Below are 18,716 nucleotides of genomic sequence, written 5' to 3'. Positions count from 1 at the left end.
GCGTTGTGGACCAGTGTGGGGAGCCCGTCACAGGCTCTGCCTCCAGACCTTTGGGGGTGGCCTTTACAGGCTGACGCTCCTCTTTCGCTCCCCTCTCGGGGGGTGTGCTGAGGTGGGTACCCCTGTCAAGAGAGCATCCTTCCCCTGCCTTCAGAGACGGGCCCCTTCCTAGGAGCGCTGCTGTCGAAGCGCGTGGTGTGAGTCGGGCTGTGATGTGCGAGGGCAGCTGTTTGAAACCACCAGCCACTCCCGGAGAAGGGCTTTCTCCTCCGTAGAGAGTTGACAGTCTCAGACACTCACAAGGGCAGTTCGCCCGTCCTTTGACTCGATGGCATTGAGTTTGGGTTGCATTTGACTCCCTGTAAGGCTTTTATGGCTAACTCAGGCTCCACAGGGCCCCTGGTCTCTTTGTTTTAGGCCAAGTGATTGGACCCTCCAGGGCATCCACAAGTCTCCCCTGCTGTCTGCACTTCGAGGCCGGGAGCTTGTTGCCCTCACCACAAGGCGGACATCTCTCACTTGTTTCCTTTCCTTCCAGGTGACTGCTGGACTGCCTCTACCCAAGGCTTACACTGAGGAGGTAACCTTGATCATTGCTGATTCTCACCTAGAATGTGCCACCCAGCCAGCATTCCTCACCCTCATCTGGTAGTGCTCCTGGGAGCCAGGGGTGCTACAAGGCCTTGTTGATTGCCGCCATGTGAGATGAGGAAAAGAGAAGTGCTTCAGAAGGCACGGAGTCCATAGAAACCACTGTCGCCAGTCAGCCAGGGGTGATGTGGCATCCAGTGGGCAGAGTCCAGGCGTGCTGCACATCGTTCGACATTGCACGGACGGCCCCCAGTCAGCTCAGATGTCAGAAGATGCCGAGGCTGAGGAGCCTGCTCTGTGCTGTTGGGAGTCTCCCGTCGTGCCCCCTGCAGGGCTGGGCTGAGCCAGGCCCCATGCAACTCTGTCCAAACTGCCCCTGCAGACCCCCAGCCCCTCTGCTTGTTTTCCCGGCCAGAGCTCCCGGGGCCCACATGGTTTACAGCGAGCGCCTGCCTTTTCCTGTTTGTCTCCTTTACTGCCAGGGGTGGACCTGTGAGGGGATGGCCAGACCAGCTGCTGTCTCTGTTCACTCCATGTCTCGGGCCGCCCCCCTCTGCCTCCCCCCCCTGAGGCTTTTAAAGGATCCAGCAATGCCTGGTCACCCAGTGAAGTCTTTCAGACAGGCTGGAAAGGAGTCACCCTCACCCAGGGCCGCCTGTCTTAAGAGTGATGATTTGCCTTTTATGGTCATTTGTCTGAGGCAGGCGTAGGAAGGGAATTTACAGCTCGGGCCCTCCTGCCAGCCCCCCACAGCCTTTCCTGTGTCTAATTAGAGTGGCCGCCCCTCCCTGGGCCAGCTGGTGTCTTCATTCGGAAAGTCTGTGCACTGCAAACCCTTCAGCATCAGCCAGCGTACAAGTTGGCTTTCTTGTGGCTGGGTAAATCGTGTGAGCAGCGCTCCTCAGTATCAGACCTAGCCTGGTCCCACGTTTCCGTTTTCAAAGGGCGAGAAGAAACAGCGCAAATCCCATGCCCGGTGAGGGTGGCTCCCTGGTCACCCATTTCTGTCCGGTCTCCCATGATGGGTGTGGGTCTTCAAAATTCGGCGCAGTCGCTGCTGCTCAGACTCCCTGCCCTGTGTGTGGATTTTTTTTTAATCGTTTTATTAGGGGCTCATATAACTCTTATCACAATCCAAACAATCATCAATTGTGTAAGCAAATTTGTACATTCATTGCCCTCATCAGTCTCAAAACATTTGCTCTCCACTGAAGCCCCAGGCATCAGGTCCTTATTTTTTCCCCTCACTCATGAACCCTTGATAATTTATAAATGATTATTATTTTGTCATATCTTGCCCTGTCCAACGTCTCCCTTCACCCACTTTTCTGTTGTCCATCCCCCAGGGAGGAGGTTACATGTAGATCCTTGTAATCGGTTCCCTCTTTCCAACCCACTCTCCGTGTGTGGGTTCTTATTGAAGACTGCTCTACTTGTAGTTTGAAATATTTACTGTCTCTTAAACGTACGATAGTTAGACAGCCTTTGTCTTTAGAAAAGAAAAGAAGCGCCAGACTCAGTCTCCTGGCTAACTGGGAATGTCTCAGGATTGAAGAACCCTCGTGGGTGTGCGAGTCTCGTGTTGTGCTGATGCAAAGGCAGAATTCCGTCCTGCCTACTTTACTACCTGTTGGCCGCATTGCTTTGTTAACGCAGGCCCATCTTCTCGTAGTAGCGGTGTATTTTTCAGAGTGTACCTGTAGCATTGTGATTTATTGGCCCTCGCCCTATTGGTGGAGGTTGGTGTGGCTTGCCATTTTCCAGTGCTACAAGCAATGATCTCATTTAAACGTATATTTCCTTAATGGTTGTCCATTAAATTCCATCTTTTTCGTTTTTTGCAGACAGTGTTTATCCTGTTAGCTGGTATCCCTTATGAAAGCTCACTTTTGAGCTCAGTAAAACCTTCCATTAGTCTTTATGGCAGCTGTGGAACGATTGCCTCATAGCAACCCTGTAGAGGGTTTCCCAGACTCTGAATCTTTATGGGAGGAGCCAACTCAACTTGGTGCTGCAGAGCACTGACTCTTCAGACTCACGAAACATGCAATGCACCGAATGCAGGAAGATCACAGGCCAGTGGGTGGGAAGTCTTGTGGATCCAGTGGCGTTGTATGCATCTCTGCGCTGGCAGGGGTCTCCACGTGACTTCTCTGGCTCCATCAGCCTCTCTCCATGTGTCTTCACAGGATGTCTCACAGGGAGTGAGCATGTGACCTGCTACCAGCCAGCTGTTTATCTCTTTAGTGCCTCCAAGTGAGGTCATCAAGCTACTTCCTGATTGACAGGCTAGACTCCACCCCTTCAATCACTCATCAAATTGACACCAGATTATGTAACTACCACAATGGCCCAGTGCCTAACCCACAGCACCACAGGGCTCTTTATAATTTCTGTAGAGGTAACTAACTCCCTTCCTATCTCAAAAAAGTTATTATGCTAGAGCTGGTTGATGGCAAATACAATAGCTCCAACATTTCTAAACCGGCCGGGACACAAGCTCAGCTCCTCCGCTCTGGTGGTTTGGGCTGGACTCAAAGCTGCCCTCCTGTACGGTGTTCCCTCCCCAGGGTGAAGAGGGCATCTGAGAATCAGCTCCCAGACTTGCCCCCTTGTTCTGACAGCTCCTGACTGTAAAAAGGGCATTTCCCTGATAAGCGTCTGCACCTGCTTCAACTCTGACCTCACCGACCTTCCACTGTTACTTTCACAGAACCTGGAGCTAATTGAAAAGGGCTTCAGTAACTTGAGGAAACAAATAGAAAATGCCAGGTTCTTTGGAGTTCCGGTGGTCGTCGCTGTGAACGTGTTCAAGTAAGTGCGGCAAGAGGGTGAAGGGGGACTGGGAAATGGTGAGAAGAGGACTGGACTGGGCTGCACAGCGGTGCTTTCTCGGGTGATCGCTTTCTGCACTGCAGCAGTCGTGACGAGGTGGCCGGCACTGCATTCATTAGCCCCAGTGAGAACTCTCCGCACGGGGGACTAAGTATCAGACCGCCTTCTCCACTGGGTGAAGTGGGTGGCACACGAGCCCAGAAGTTAGAGGCTCTTTGGTCTTGGGAGACACAGCCCGACAGAGTCCCATTATCCCATCAGGGCTGGTGGGCTGTTCTCTTGACAAAGGGTCGAACTGGTGTTGAGCTGCAAGTATTCACATAAGAAAGGACTTGTGTGGGATGTTCACATGTGGTTGTACTCATTTGCTCTTGCTATAATGGCCTAGCCACTGAATGGGAAGCAAAGAAAAACCCTAAAGCTACTATTTGCTGATTCGTGATGATGGGCTTAAACTATTCTAAATGCTTTATATATGTTTGCTTATGTAAGCCCATGGCATCCCTACGAAGCCGCAGAGTGCTTTGACTATTCCCGTCTCACTTGTGTGGAAGTTGAGAGAGCAAAGATTTCGTAACTGGCTGAAAGTCACTTAGGGGCCCGAGATCCACTCCCAAGCAGGATCACCTGATTAGTAGTCATTTAGCAAGTACTAATCACCTGGGGCTTCATGGCCAACCCAAGGCTGCCTTCTCCAGCCCTCCCTGCTAAAGGTTTTCATGTGAAACACTGTCTTTACAGGACGGATACAGAGGCTGAGTTGGACCTCGTCAGCCGCCTTGCCAAAGAACATGGGGCCTTTGACGCTGTGAAGTGCACTCACTGGGCAGAAGGGGGCAAAGGGGCCTTAGTTCTGGCGCAGGCCGTCCAAAGAGCAGCACAGGCCCCCAGCAGCTTCCAGCTCCTTTATGATCTCCAGGTGAGCTGCTTACTCTGGGGGAAAACGCCACACCACACCACACCACGTGACGCCTCACATCAGGGCCCTGTGGTCCCATGCTTTGACCTTTGGGTTTGGTTTCCATGTGAGTGAGTTACCTGACCACCACATGGACGCCCAGCCTTAGGCAGCTTCCTTACAAATGCACGCTTACCTAAAGGGTGGGGGTTTGAAAAGACTCCCCGGGACAGGTCCTTGTTTCGAGGAGCAAGGGGACGTCATATGGAGATGCTGTACATGTGAATCCTGGAGTACTTGAATTGTTTGTTGAGACCACCTTTATCCCAAGGCACCAACCACTTAACCCATGGACTAGGAGTTCCACCAAGCTCAGCAAGGTTTCCTGATCCCTTCCAATGAGGGAGGAAGGTGGTGCGCGCCTCCACACTCTCCTGACCCCTCGCTGTTGCGAGGTCAGAGTGCAAAACCAAAGCGCTGCAGGAGCCTTGGTTTCTTTTCCCATCGCTGCGTTAAAGACATTACCGCTGACCCAAGCAGAAGCACTGCGTGTTCTGTGGTACCATGGACGTAGTTCAGCCAAAGGTCATTCTTGTTACAGGTGGTATCTTGTTTTCAGTTCTCTGCTCCCTGCGTTTCAGGTGGTGTATCCATAGCGTTGAAGGCCTCCTTAGGACCATAGAATGAGTACTGTGGCTGATGCCGCTTACGAAAAATTAGTGGAAAGATGGGATTAAAAGATATGGAGCTTTCCCACCATGAATTTTTTGAAACCCTCATATTCTTGAGGTGGTTTTTTGGCCTGAGTTTTGTTTTTGTTTTAACATAATCATTGACTCTCAAAACTTTTTACTGCCATCGAGCAGATTCCAACTCATCGTGACCCTGTAGCACAGGGTAGAATTGCCCTTTTGTGTCTCTGTGGCTAATCTTTTACGGGAGTAGAAAGCCCCGTCTCTTTCCCATGGAGTAACTGGTGGTTTTGAATTGCTGACTTGGTGTTTAGCAGCCCAAAGCGTAACCACTGTGCCACCCAGAGCTCCAGGAAGCCAAGCTGCAGACGCACTGCCCTCGAGTCCGTTCTGACTCAAAGCGAGCCTGGCAGAGCAGAGCCGCGCCTGAGGGCTTCAGAGGCTGTGACTCTTCATGGGAGTAGAAAGCCTCGTCGTTCTCCCAAGGAGCTGCTGGTGGGTTTGAGCCAATGATCTTTGGGTCAGTGGCATCTAATAGGTAAGCCACTATGCCACCGGGACTCCAGAGTGACCCTAAATTACCAGGGCTGAGAGGGCAGGGAAATGACCGCATATTAATTTGGGTGAAAAGAAAGTTAAGGACACAAAAAGGAGTGATCACAACACCACAGAGGAATCAAAGACGAGAAGATGCACAAGTCACCGACAGCAAAGGTGACGAAGGCTCCGTGCTCTTACACACACTCCTGCACTGCGCGTGAGGGCAGGCGTGAATCTTCAAGGGTACCACATAGGCAGGCCGGCCCGGCCAGGTGGATAGAGGTGAGGAGGCAAATGGGTCTATGTCCGCAACCATTTATTTCTACCTACATATTTGAATGTACTGTAAACATCCCTGTGTGTTTGGAGCAAACGGGGCAGAGGTATGTAAACTTGGTGGCCGTAACCAAGCACCTGGAGGGAACAGGTCACTGGGCCAAGGGACTCAGGTGAGTATTTTCAGGGGACCTCGACGTCAGCCAGCATAACAGAGTCCACAAGGAAAATGCTGTGTATTCCCCTTTGGTGAGTAGTGGCTGCGATCTAAAACGCTTACAAGCAGCCATCCTCAAGAGCACCCGTTATCTGTGCCACAGAGCCAGGTGTGTATGAATTGTCACGCAGAAAACCGGGGAGGAAAGGAACCTCCTGACCTTTGAGCTTTGGTATTCTCTTATTTCTCTTTGCCTTTTGCAGCTCTAAGATGATTACAATTAATAGCCTCCTGACAGATCGGATTCTCTAGCGCTCCTTGAAAATCTGCTCAGTCAATCGCCCTTTTAGAAAGCGCCACATCTTGTGTTATCTATCTATATCTTAATATATACTTATACATTTTTTTTAAGCGCCACAACAGCACATGTACCCGCAAGTGTAAAGCAGTTAAAGCGCCCTCACGCAGCTTTCCTCCACAGGGCGTCTGTGTGGAACCCTGTCCGGAAAGGCCATCCAGAGACCGAGGAGAAGTGGGATTGTAGGAGTTTATAGCCCATTTCTATCCATAGCTTTGTTTTGACAAGAAGGAAACTGCCTCTTTTTATACACTAGTCTTAAATCACCCCTCAACAAAAGTGCTTTTTTAAAAATTCTCACTGCCTTGGCATTTATAGAAACTCCAATTATAAGATGCATATGTAAGTAACCTATGTATGAGATCAGAGTAGAAAATTTGCTCTTTATTTTTGTTTGTAGTTCAAGGCCCCTCCATAAGTAATTGCTGTCTGATTTAAAAGGGAGGTTTTTTTGGTAATAGATTATTGCTTCTTTCATAAAACAAGACTCACTCAACATTTGCCATGGTTATAGGATGTACAGAGCCAGATACATTGCCTAATTTAGAAGTTGAGCATCCAAATGACCTGTTGGAAACTTTCTTTTAGGCAGTCTGCTGCCAGCTGTTTGCTCTGCAGTGTGGTGATGCTTACAGAGGTGGGGCCCCACCTCTCTGAAAGCTGTGCCCTGGGGGAGAGAGCCTACAACTGCCCTCCCCACCAGTCCTCCCCACCAGTCCCCCACCAGTTAGACTGTTGGCCTGTCTGCTCCCGTTGCAGGAAGGGTTGAAGGGGCGTTTGCTCCCAGTGGCATGGGAGACTGCCTCTTCCACCACTCCCAGCCTCTGTTGACCTTGCACTGCGTCGTTTTAATGCGTAGGTGCTTTTATTTGTTTATTTGTGAGTTCATTGTTGTTGAGACTATACACAGCCAAACACAGACCAACTCGGCAGTTTCTACAGGGACAACCCGGTGAAACTCATTCCGCTCCTGGAGTTGTGCAGCCTTCCCACCCTCCTCTCGGAGTTGTTCTCAACACAGGCTCCCTGCCCCTACGTTTCCTCTCTGATCTCTCGAGTTACTGTTTAAATTTGACCCCATTTAGCTAGATCTTAAGAGAGCAACAGTGAGCAAGGCAGAAGCATTCTTTACGAGTTCAGCTAAATGACTGGTCTTGAGACGACTTGGAGGGATAGTTTTGATTTACAGTTTAAAGACCATCCCAAGGCAAGGGGAGCTTATTTTTGTGACTCTAAGTTACAGCAATGACCTCCGAGATGTTGTGTTGAAGGTGGCACTTGCCGTGCTTGTACCAGCTGGAGGTTATGGAGACGGGTATTGGTTGTCTCGTGGCATAGATAATAGTATCCAGATATAGCCTGACATGTGAGGAGGCTGATTGAGCTTTGTATTAGGACCTCTAGAAATAGTTGTTCTTGGAGAGCCAAAATATTGTGTAGGCTGTTACAGGGGGGCGGGGGGGAGTGCACAAGCACAGCAACATTACTTCTGTGGGTCATTTTCTATTTCCAGAAATGTGGGTCTTGGTTTTTGAAGGAAATGTCTTCAGCTTGATAAGCCTCAGACAATTTACATAGCTGTGTATGAAACCACCCAGCCCCCTTGGAGACTCTCAACTAGAGTGCGGCCAGGTTCTGGTTACTTGTCCCCGTGGGTTTCTAACCCTGGTCTCTCCTCCTCCTCCTCGTGTGTTAGCTCCCAGTGGAGGACAAGATCAGGATCATCGCACAGAAAATCTATGGGGCAGATGACATTGAATTGCTCCCCGAAGCCCAGCAAAAAGCCGAAGTCTACACAAAGCAGGTAGGGTGTGTGTGTGTGTGTGTGTGTGTGTGTGTGTGTGTGTGTGTGTGTGTGTGTTGCTGAACAGCTGTCGCCCAAGCTTCTGGATCGCCATGAGTGGAGGGCACCCTCAGCAGCAGCGTACACACCATGCGTCTGTGTGAGTGTGCACAAGCCATGAGGAAAGATAGTTATCATCTCACAGTACCGAGAACTTGCCTTTGTATGTTATCCTTACGTCTACTCCAGACGTAAGGTTATATAGATGAAAAAGGAGTCACTGGTGGTGTCATGGGTACACCTTGTGCTGCAAGGTCAGCGGTTTGAAATCACCAGCCACTCCTCAGGGTGTTGTATTCCTTCAAAGAGTGGCAGTCTTGGAAACTCATGGGCAGTCCTACCCTGTCCTATAGCGCCGCTATGAGTCGGCATTGACTCAATGGCACTGAGATATAGTTAAAACTTTTTCAGACAATTGATTCTTTTTTGGGTCTGGGAGAAGTAAAGTAGAGGGTGGTGAGGTAGAGATGGGTGCAGAGGAAGATAGGCATTAAAGTAATTTCAGGACTCCGTACACATAAGGCTAGGGCGTGTTTTGTTGTAATTGCCCTTTTTTTCTCTCTCATTCATCCCGCCTCTCTTTCCACGTTTTCCCAGGGCTTCGGGAATCTGCCCATCTGCATGGCCAAAACACACTTGTCCTTGTCTCACAACCCAGAGCAAAAGGGTGTGCCAATGGGCTTTGTCCTTCCCATCCGTGACATCCGCGCCAGTGTGGGGGCTGGCTTTCTCTACCCCTTAGTGGGAACGGTAAGTGCGTGGGTTTCTGGTTTCAAATCCATTACCGACGCCCCTGAGCAAATGTGCAACCAGCAGAGTCCCCTGCCAACCAAGGAGAGCCCTGGAGCTGGGCCCACGTGACTCATCGCGTGCTGTCGGTTCAAGTCTGTTTCCCAAGGCCACTGTGACCTCAGCTGGGTGCAGAACGGGCCTAATTGGTGGTAGTCATGCCGAGATATGCATCTCATAACCAAACCAAATTTGCTACCATCAAGTCAGTGCTGCCTCTCAGTCATTGCGTATGGTTTCTGAGCGTGTAACTTGTTTTCCAAAGTAGAAAGTTTAGTCTTTTGCCCTCGAAGCTGCTGGTGGTTTTGAACTGCTGACCATGCAGATTGAAACCCAACAAGTAACCAGGACTAGCACTTACTAAGCACCTTTCACAGACTAGCTCAGCCCTCTGAACAATCAGCTGAGAGTGCCGGAGGCATATGCATCTCTGGGGCCTGAGCCAACACCTGAAACTAAGGGGACTGGTTGGGTTGGTTGTTTATTTTCAATAAGAAATGCCCTTATTGAAAATGCAAATGAGCCCCCATACAAGTGAAAAGTGTGATTGCTTACTACACTTGAAGATAAATTAGCAGCTAAATGCTTTCACAGTCCTACAGATTTTATGAGCGTGGAAGCGGGAAACTTGCTGGTGTTTCAGGCCATCACCACAGTCTGGGTAATAGGCTCATCCAGTTGATGACCTATGGCGTGCTGGCATGCCTGCCGTGTATTGAGAAGGTGATAGGGAGTGGCAGTAGATAGCGTTTAAAGTTACGTGGCATGAAATTTGATCATGTTTTCACCTCTGCCATTGTGGGCCATGGGCGAGTTATGAAAACCCGGTGCCCCGGCACCCCTTGTCCACCAGTGCTCGGTAGTGCTAATAATCTAAAGTTTTTTTGTGTGTTTTTTTTAATCATTTTATTAGGGGCTCATACAACTCTTATCACAATCTAAACATAAATCAATTGTGTAAAGCACATTTGTACATTCATTGCCTTCATCATTCTCAAAACATTTGCTCTCCACTTAAGCCCCTGGCATCAGGTCCTCATTTTTCCCCTCCCCAGTCTAACGGTTTTATAGAGCGAGGTCAGCCCACGAGCCTGCCCACCAGTGCCTCCTCCCCCAACCATCCAAAAGAGCAGAGGTTTAGCATGATATTAGGGAGTCCTGTCAACCTTCAGAAGATGAGGAAATGCCCTTGCGGTAGGAACACTGCACCGTTTACCCAGCACGTTGAGAAAGGCAGAAGTCCTTGTGCTTTCTGGAGAAATTGTCAGCAGCTGAGAGTGGCGGCTATACCCTGTACAGTGACATTCTGTGTCTGCTCACCAGTGGTGGCTTTGCAGAGGGAAGCAAGCATGAAGGAGGTCAAGCTAGTGAGAGAGAGAAACACAAGCTTCCCCCTCAAGCCTGGAGCTCTTCTCTGGACCACAGGGTTGGGGAAGGGGCCTTTGACTTGAACCCAGACCACGTTACGAACTTAATCATGCTGGCTGCAGAGGCAGTGTTCTAGCACTAACCCGGAGAGAGGGTTCGTGTAGTTGACCTGTTCACACGAAGATTGGTGGCTTCTCAGATTTTTAGATCTAGGTGCATGTATGTGCTTAGAATCATTCCATGTTAAATATTTACTGATTATCAACGTGATTCATGTTTGGGAGAAAATCCTCTTTGGAAGAGATTTTTAAAAAAATCATCCCAAACCTTACTATCTCTATTATCACTCTTTGGAGAATGTCTTAAGAGTTTTCTCCCCACACGCATGTGCATGTCTACATCAGCAGGCCCAGGTTCTTTACCACATCACCTACAGGCTTCCCTGCAGTTTGAGGCCGGTCCTCTCCTTTTTCCTGGTGCCTACATTCAGTGCATCCCATTCTCGCATTGACTACACAGCCTGCAGCTAGTGTGGGAAGTATTGATTAGCACTTGGATATCAGGATTGGATTCTCTAAAGCAGGCATCCTCAAACTACAACCCGCGGGCCACATGCGGCCTGCAGAGGACATGTTTTTGCCTCATTTTGTTTTTTACTTCAAAATAAGATAATGTGCAGTGTGCATAGGAATTTGTTTATAGTTCTTTTTTAAACTATAGTCCAGCCTCCAACGGGTCTGATGGACAGTGAACTGGCCCCCTGTTTAAAAACTTTGAGGACCCCTGCTCTAAAGTATAGATGTTTTGTGAGCCAGAAGGTGACTCATCCTTAAAGATGACTCATCCTCTTCTATAACATTTTTATAGCTGAGTTTTGGAAGTTCAGCCTACACTGTTTTCCTGACTGAGTTTGATGAGGAACTTGTGTATGTTCGTTATACAGGAGATGGTGACAGAAGAAAATATACCAAGTTTTCCCTTACAAGCCGCACAAGTTTGCATCTAAGTAGATATTTGTCAAAGCCAAGTCTTTAGAAAAGTGAAAATACATCTCATAAGCATTCCAAGCTCTGTTTTAGAAGGACAAATTGGACCAGTAAGCGTACTGACTGCACAGCCACCTCGATTGTGTGCAGTAATGTCCTGGCCCAAGACGACAACAAAATGGAGCTCACTGCCCTCCAGTCGATTCCAACTCCCAGAGACCCCATAGAACAGGGTTTGATCTGCCCGTGGGTTTCGGAGGCTGTAACGCTTTACAGCACAGACAGCCTCATCTTTCTCGCTGACCCAAATTCAAGTTAAAGGATATTCATTCCAAGGGTCATTTTGCTGAAGCAAAAGTAACATGGACATCCACACACGATTCTTTTAAAATAGACCCCACAAAACTCGTACGCTTCAAGAAAGAGTTGGCAACCTCCGAGGCTGACTGTCCAGCCGCCTAGCCCCCGCTGTTCTCTGCAGGGCCAGTGAAGGCCCTGCTGTTGCCTATTGCAGTGGTTGGTGAAGGCCAACATTTGGCTTTCATGAAGGACATGAGGGCTTCTCTACACACGGAGCGAGCGGCATCAGTGGCTGGGTTTCCCCTCCGATGAGAGCTGCACAATGCCGGCCTCTCGAGCTCAGGACGTTCTCCCTGAGGGGCAGGTGGAAGGAGAGCCAAAGATGGTTTTTCTTGCCGTTTCCCTTCTCCTAGATGAGCACAATGCCCGGACTCCCCACTCGGCCCTGTTTCTATGACATTGATTTGGACCCTGAAACTGAACAGGTGAATGGACTCTTCTAAACAGGTAAGTTGTTACTGGGTCAAAGTTTTGTTTTTTCCTGATGAAGCTTTTATGTGAATTATAGGATTGAGTCCCCCGCCCCCCACAAAAGCTTTGAAAGCTCAGGCCCTGGTGCTTTCAAAACCTGTTCCCCAGAAATGGAAGTGGAAGCTCCAAAAGGGAATAAAGACCTGCAGCAGAGTGAACCCCCGCGCAAAGGGAGCATTAATGAGTGGGCAGTAACCAGCAGGTGGCAGAGTGTGGATCGTCACAGGTGGACAGCATAGGAGAGAGAGCCCCGGTGGCTGAATTTTGGAGGGAGGGGTCTTTGGGTTCAGAGTTGGCAGCACACAAAGAGCAGGGGCAGCTGTGAAGGTAAGCATTAAATAAATGTCCATGTAGAACAGAAAGAAACTGCCAATCCGGGAGTTCTTGGGAACAAAATCTTAGTTGAGAGTTCTTCAAAGTGTCCATCACAGCTTGGGAAAAATGATCTACCCCTAAAGCACTTGCCATTGAAATGCAGAAAACTCTTCTTCAAAGAAGAAACACAATGACTTGCCTAGGCAAACAAGAGAGAATGAGAGCGAGATAGTGTCTGTAGACCAAGGAGTCATGCCCTCCAGGGGAATGCTGATGGGATTCCCACTTGTGTTGATACCCCATCTGTCTGGGTGATTTCAGAGACTCCAGGTTGGTCGCCTACCTTTTTCCTCAGGATGTTACTTAATCATGTATTCCAGCCAATGGGGTGGTAAGCCCCAAGTAAAAGAAAGCATGGGTTTTGAGATACTGAAACCTGACTTGGAAACAAATAAAGCAAAGTCCTGACAACGGTTCACCTGGCCTAGAGTTAAAACCCCGTGGGGACGGGGAGCAAGGGCTGGAGATGAGAACGACTAAGAAAGGGCTAGAGAAGGTGGAGCACAGCTGTGAACTTTTAAGGAAACAGGCTGCCTCATCTTTGTCCCCCAGGACATCTCGTGGATTTGAACCGCAGACCAGAGATCCTTAGAAAGGACATGGGTGTCATAAAGGTTATGATCCAAAACCCTCTCACTGCCATGGAGCCATAGCGGTCCTAGAGGACAGGGTAGAACTGCTGCTGCTCTTTTCCAAAGCTGTAACCTCGGGAGTATAAAGCCTCGTCTATCTCCCTCAGAGAAGCTGGTGGTTTTGAACTGCTGACCCGTGGTTAGCAGCTCCCCAGGGCTCTTTCAAAGATTATAGTAAAGTATATTATCAGAAGGTCTGGCATGATTTAAGAAGATAAAAGTCCAGGTGGGAGCAAGCTGTAGTAATCACTTTAAACAGCGTCAGGATGTTAAGAAGAAAATGTGTGGCCTCGGTGTGGTCTTCGATCCAGGGGACATAGTGTGACATGGAGATGCCATCCATGCTCACTGCCCAGTCTGGTATTCTGTGTCCAGCGTACAGTCTATCGTGTATTGGTCCCAAGTTTCCAGTCATGGTATGGGCAGACCCCAGAAGAGCAGGTTATAGACAAGGATGTAAAAGGTTAACAGCCTTGACAAATGTGCGAGTGGGAGAGAAGATGAAGCTGGAAGCTTAGAGAAGACATTTATTTCCTGTTGGCTTTTCCTTCCAGATTGGCTGTCTTCCAGAAGCTACTCTGGAGCTTTGTCCGGTGCCTGGGCCGAGCCTGCGGTGAGCTGGGGACTTTCCCCAGAAGGCTGCCTGTCATCTTGGTGCCCATCTCCATATAAATTAGCATAAATCATACACATGTCTGTTTACTTTACTGAACCACCACAGAATAAAATTAAGTAATTTTGCTATTTTTGTGTTTAAATATAAACTGTGGCTTTTATAAGCTGTGTTGCAATATCGTTGCCATCTTGTGTGAATCCTGGGACTGAAAAAGCAAATTGCAGTATGTACTGGGTGGCACTTTGCGTTTCAAGGGGAGCCGTGGTTCTGCTTGTGTTTCTGGGAGGACACGTCATCAGGAGACCTCCCAAGGGGCGTTAGGGGTGGACACAGAATGGCCATGTACCTTGCTATGTTGTCGAATTTTTCACCAAGGAAGTATTGCTGATACAGGTCTTTGCCCAGAACATCTTGGAATTCTCACAACTTGAACACCATTTCCTTCCTTTTTATACTAGCGGATTTTGTACCTCTTATGTTTAAATTCCCAAGAAGGACGGTCACTAACTTGACGATAGCCCTTTCTACTCTGTTGGTTCAGCAAATACCAATTCAGCGCCTGCTGGGTGCGGTGCCTTTCCTGCAGTAGGATTTTTCTCCAGTGGCCCCTCTTCTTATTCTTGATCTTCTGTCCTCTCTCCCATCCTCGGCTCCCTCCTCAACCCCCACCCCACCATCATCTTCTTACATTACCTCCTTCCAGCAGCTGCTGCATCCCCACGGGTGCCAGTGCTAAATCTCTCGGCCCCGGTAGAGGTCGTGAGTACAGAACTCAGTTTTTCCAACTCCTCACCGTGGAAGTAAGGGCGCTCTTGGTACTTACCTTAGGGTGATTGTGAGATAAGGCAACACGTCATCAATGACAATTTGTACAGTGACTGGCACATTGTACTCAATAATGTCATTTACATCCAAAGCATCCCTCCGGCCCTGTCTGCACAGAAATGCAGAGCTCACTCTTTCTGGCATGCGTTAAAGTGTCTGTAAGCCTTCATCTAGAATGGGGTTTGCTGAGACGTCGCCCAGCTAGCACCAGATAGGATGATTGTTCAAGATGCTTCATCGTAGAGGATTGGGTCCTTGTATCCAGACACACAGACACACACCCCCAAAGCAATGTGTATGTAAGGAAAGGGGAAGAGTGAGATTGACAAGCTAAGACTAGTAGATAAAGCCATAACAGAACTAATACTGAGATGTTTTTATTATTATTATTAAAAGATCATTTTAAAGGTGGGGGGGGGGGTAAGCTGATACCAAGGGCTCAAGTAGAAGGAAAATGTTTCGAAAATGATGGTGGAAACATGTACAAATGTGCTTGACACGATGTATGTATGGATTGTGATAAGCGTTTAGGAGCCCCCAATAAAACGATTTCATTAAAAAATCATTTTATTGGGGGTTCTTACCGTGAACTGTTTTTTAAGATCAGTGTTGCCCGAAATGAACGCGCCATCACTGATGGGAGAAGCTTCCTAAGTGAAAGAAAACATGCCTTCAGTACAGATCCAAATAGCACAGCTTGCGCTTCCCATTTGGCAGTTATCCTAGAGACACTTGTGCGTCTGCAGTTCAAGATCCACCCTGTGTCTTTGGACTGCATGGTACTTAGAGTCTTCCACTGATGGAGACTGAGCCTGGCTTCATGCTTTCTGGTAATACAATGTGGCAGTGGTGTATTCTCATAGGCCTCCTTGTGGGGACAACTGTAGGATCAATTCTTAGCAATGGAATTGCCGAAAGGGTGGCCTCTAGTGTTCAACTGGAAGCAGACTTTTGGTTGGAAGTGTCCAGAGATAAGTTATAATACAACAGGTGTAAGATACGATAAAATAATAATTTATAAATTATCAAGGGTTCATGAGGGAGCGGGGAGGGAGGGGAAGGGGGAAAAGGAAAATGAGAAGCTGATTCCAGGAACCCAAGCAGAAAGCGAGTTGTGAGAATGATGAGGGCAACGATTGTATAAGTGTGCTTTACACAATTGATGTATGTGTGGATTGTGATAACAGTTGTATGAATCCCAATAAAATTATTTATTTTTAAAAAGTTATAATACAACAGGTAAGTACACTAACTCTGTATCCCCATTTTACAGAAAAGCAGACTGCAAGACTTGCTAATTCCTGCCTAGACTGTGGTTTGTTTTCACCATCTGGCTTCAAAGCCTCTGCTCTCTTCCTGATCTACAGAGCGACACTGGCCAGGCCTCACCCAACTGGCCTCCCCATGTTTGAGAAGTGGAGAGGGGAGAAATCCAGAGGTTGCTGGATTACGTGGAATTCATGGTTTTGTGGTTGTTGTTTTTGGAATTCATGGTTTTGTGGATCTGAGTGCTCAGTCTTATAAAAAGATATCATAAGTACAGGCTTACAGATTCCATTTCCATAATAGGAGACCATAAAGAACACATAGGATAGTATTAAATGTCTACAAAAGCATAAATGGGATACCTATGAATATAGGTCCTTAGAACCCTCCTCTGGCCCCCTCCCTCTCGCAATTACTGTCAGCAGATGGGGCCTCCTTGGAGCTGCGCCTCAGATGGCTGTCTGTGCATTGGTGATTATGTACACGCTTAACTCGGAGGGAGAGAGCGGCGGTTATTTCTCTGCTGGGAAGCAGATTGCAGCAGAATGACGGGAGCTCCTGCTGGGTGGTGCGTCCCACACAGGGCCCACGAACAGATCAAACCACACAAGAACTGGAGGCACGGATTCATTCAATGGTGTGCACGGGAAAGGGTTGGAGGACTTGTTTCCAAAAGGTTCTCTGACATGTAAGGGTTCTTAACAAGGAATCGCAGACCAGATTTGGTAGCTACAGGCCTGGACTGGGGTGGGGGGACTAGGATGGGGATGGATCAGTATTGTTCAAATAAATAAGCAAGTTATTCAATTGGAACACTGGATCTGGTGATTTTAACAAGATAAGCTGTAGGTAGGATAATTTCTCATCAAATTGGAGAGAGATATTTATAGGCTGCTTCCCATTATATAATGAAAAGTTACTAATGGAATTGCAGACAATGATACGGGTAATAGTTGAAACAGCCTGTCGCCTAAGTGCATTCAGGAATGACAAGTATCTTTCATGTATGAGGAGCTGGGTACACTTGCAAAGACAATGTAGATAGGGCACCAGGTTCTAGTCTCAGCCAAATGAAAAGCCACCATGCAGTTATATATTTATAGCGCTGTGTGTGCTCGTGTGTCTGTGGTAGAGGGCGAGGATGAGCTACATGTAATGGACTTTTAAGAAATCTGCCTTGGTTTGCGTTTCAACTAAAAAAAATGACCTCATTTGAAAAATGACGTTTAGTTCCCTTCTCCAGCTTCTTTTTTTTTTAAAGGAAAACATGGAATAAGATCTGCAAGTCACTCCCTCACACTCCCTGCCATCGCGTCATTCCAACTCACATGACCTTCTAGGATGGGATAGAACTGCCCCCCATGGGTTTCCTCACGTGTAACTAGGGGAGTAAAAAGCTTTGTCTTTCTACAGAGTGACTAGTGGTTTTGAACTGCTGACCTTGAAGTAAGCCCAGTGTGTAGCCGCTACACCAAAATTGAAAACTGACTTGATGACAGTGGGTTTTAGAGTTTGTTTTCCTGGTGGGGTGGGGTTTAGGCAATAGTGGTAAACGAAACAAGTCCCTAAGGCAGTCTTTAATGTTTAGCTAGCTTCCTACCACCCCCCAAAAAAAACAAAACAACGAACCACTATTAAGTCAATTTTGGCTCATGGTGGCCCTATGGGACAGGATAGAACTACCTAGGGTGACGGTTCTCAACCTGTGGGTCTCCACCCGTTTGGGGGGTCAAAGGACCCTTTCACAAGCGTCGCCCAATTCATAACAGTAGCAAAATCACAGTTATGAAGTAGCAACCAAAAATAATGTATGGTTGGGAGTCACCACAACATAAGGCACTGTGTTAAACGACCGGGGCATGAGGAAGGTTGAGAACCACCGCGCTAGGGTTTCCACGGTTATCAGTTGTCTTCGCAGGAGCAGGCAGCACTGGGTTTGCCCCCTCGATCTTGGAGGTAGCAGCCCAATGCATACTCCACTCCACAACCAGGGCTTTTTCTCCTAAGACAAGGTTCTACCTTGTCCATCTGGAGACGCTTACCTTATTTTTGCCTTTAAATTGCAGACTCCCAGGTGGTCTAGGTTTGAGAGACCTTGACCCTCAACGAGGATTTGCACAGATCACATAGTGGTTATGGATGGCAGTGCTCGCTAGCCTTCAGCTTGTACACGTTTCAGAACGAGCTGTCAGCAGTTAGCAACCCATCTGAGCACGTGACCGACATTCCCCAACCTGTGTCTGTGGAAGCAGCCCTGGTCGCCGAGAGGTTATGCATTGCTTTGAGGAGCCTAACCGAGGCCGGGTCTTGAGAGCAATGTCGATTTTATTTTGAAATCTGGAACGTATTAAGAGTGGATCCACTGGGTTCCTGTGCCTCAGGCTCCTGCCGGGCGGTGATGCCGCAGATTCTTACATGTGCTGATCAGGTGGCCCCTCGCTGGGACACTACCCTCTGGGCCCTGGAGTACTGAGGCTGCTTGACAATGAGCCCCAAGTGTGCATGTGCCGAATCACACCCAAACCCATTCCAGGAAGAGGAGGTTGTGGGTTCTTTTTACTGTCTTGATTCATACGTCATTTTATCCCCATACAAACGCAATCTCCCTCCGCAGTTTTGAGCCCAAGTTTTAAAACTCAGCAATCCGTCTTGGACTCCTAACCTCAAGGTCAGCAGTTCAAACCCACCAGCCGGCTCGGCAGCAGCATGAAGAGGTGCCGCCTCCCATAAAGACGGGCGGCTTCGGAAACCCTCGGAGGAGGAATGGACTTGAAGGCAGTGGGTTTGGGGGGCAGGGGGGGGGCGGGGTTAGGCGTCCGTAAGGTTCCGATGGAACGG

The 18,716-nt window shown here is 48.4% G+C and overlaps 1 protein-coding gene across 1 annotated transcript in view; it reads left to right on the top strand.

Moving 5' to 3' along the window:
- MTHFD1 (methylenetetrahydrofolate dehydrogenase, cyclohydrolase and formyltetrahydrofolate synthetase 1) overlaps window positions 1-13,915 on the top strand; it is a 50,451-nt gene extending 36,536 nt beyond the window's left edge. Inside the window, exons 20-26 of the mRNA XM_045287622.1 lie at window positions 539-580; window positions 3,305-3,405; window positions 4,168-4,345; window positions 8,044-8,151; window positions 8,788-8,940; window positions 12,047-12,140; window positions 13,726-13,915. Coding sequence (XP_045143557.1) covers window positions 539-580; window positions 3,305-3,405; window positions 4,168-4,345; window positions 8,044-8,151; window positions 8,788-8,940; window positions 12,047-12,136 — 672 coding nt within the window. The 3' untranslated portion in view covers window positions 12,137-12,140; window positions 13,726-13,915. The remainder of the gene's footprint in view (window positions 1-538; window positions 581-3,304; window positions 3,406-4,167; window positions 4,346-8,043; window positions 8,152-8,787; window positions 8,941-12,046; window positions 12,141-13,725) is intronic.
- Window positions 13,916-18,716: the final 4,801 nt, after the last annotated feature.

Source organism: Echinops telfairi, unplaced genomic scaffold (assembly GCF_000313985.2).
Source record: "Echinops telfairi isolate 266 unplaced genomic scaffold, ASM31398v2 ScPeMD7_18;HRSCAF=68, whole genome shotgun sequence".
NCBI lineage: Eukaryota > Metazoa > Chordata > Mammalia > Afrosoricida > Tenrecidae > Echinops > Echinops telfairi.
Note: the sequence above shows the minus strand (reverse complement) of the source record. Positions and strands in the feature narration are given on the sequence as shown.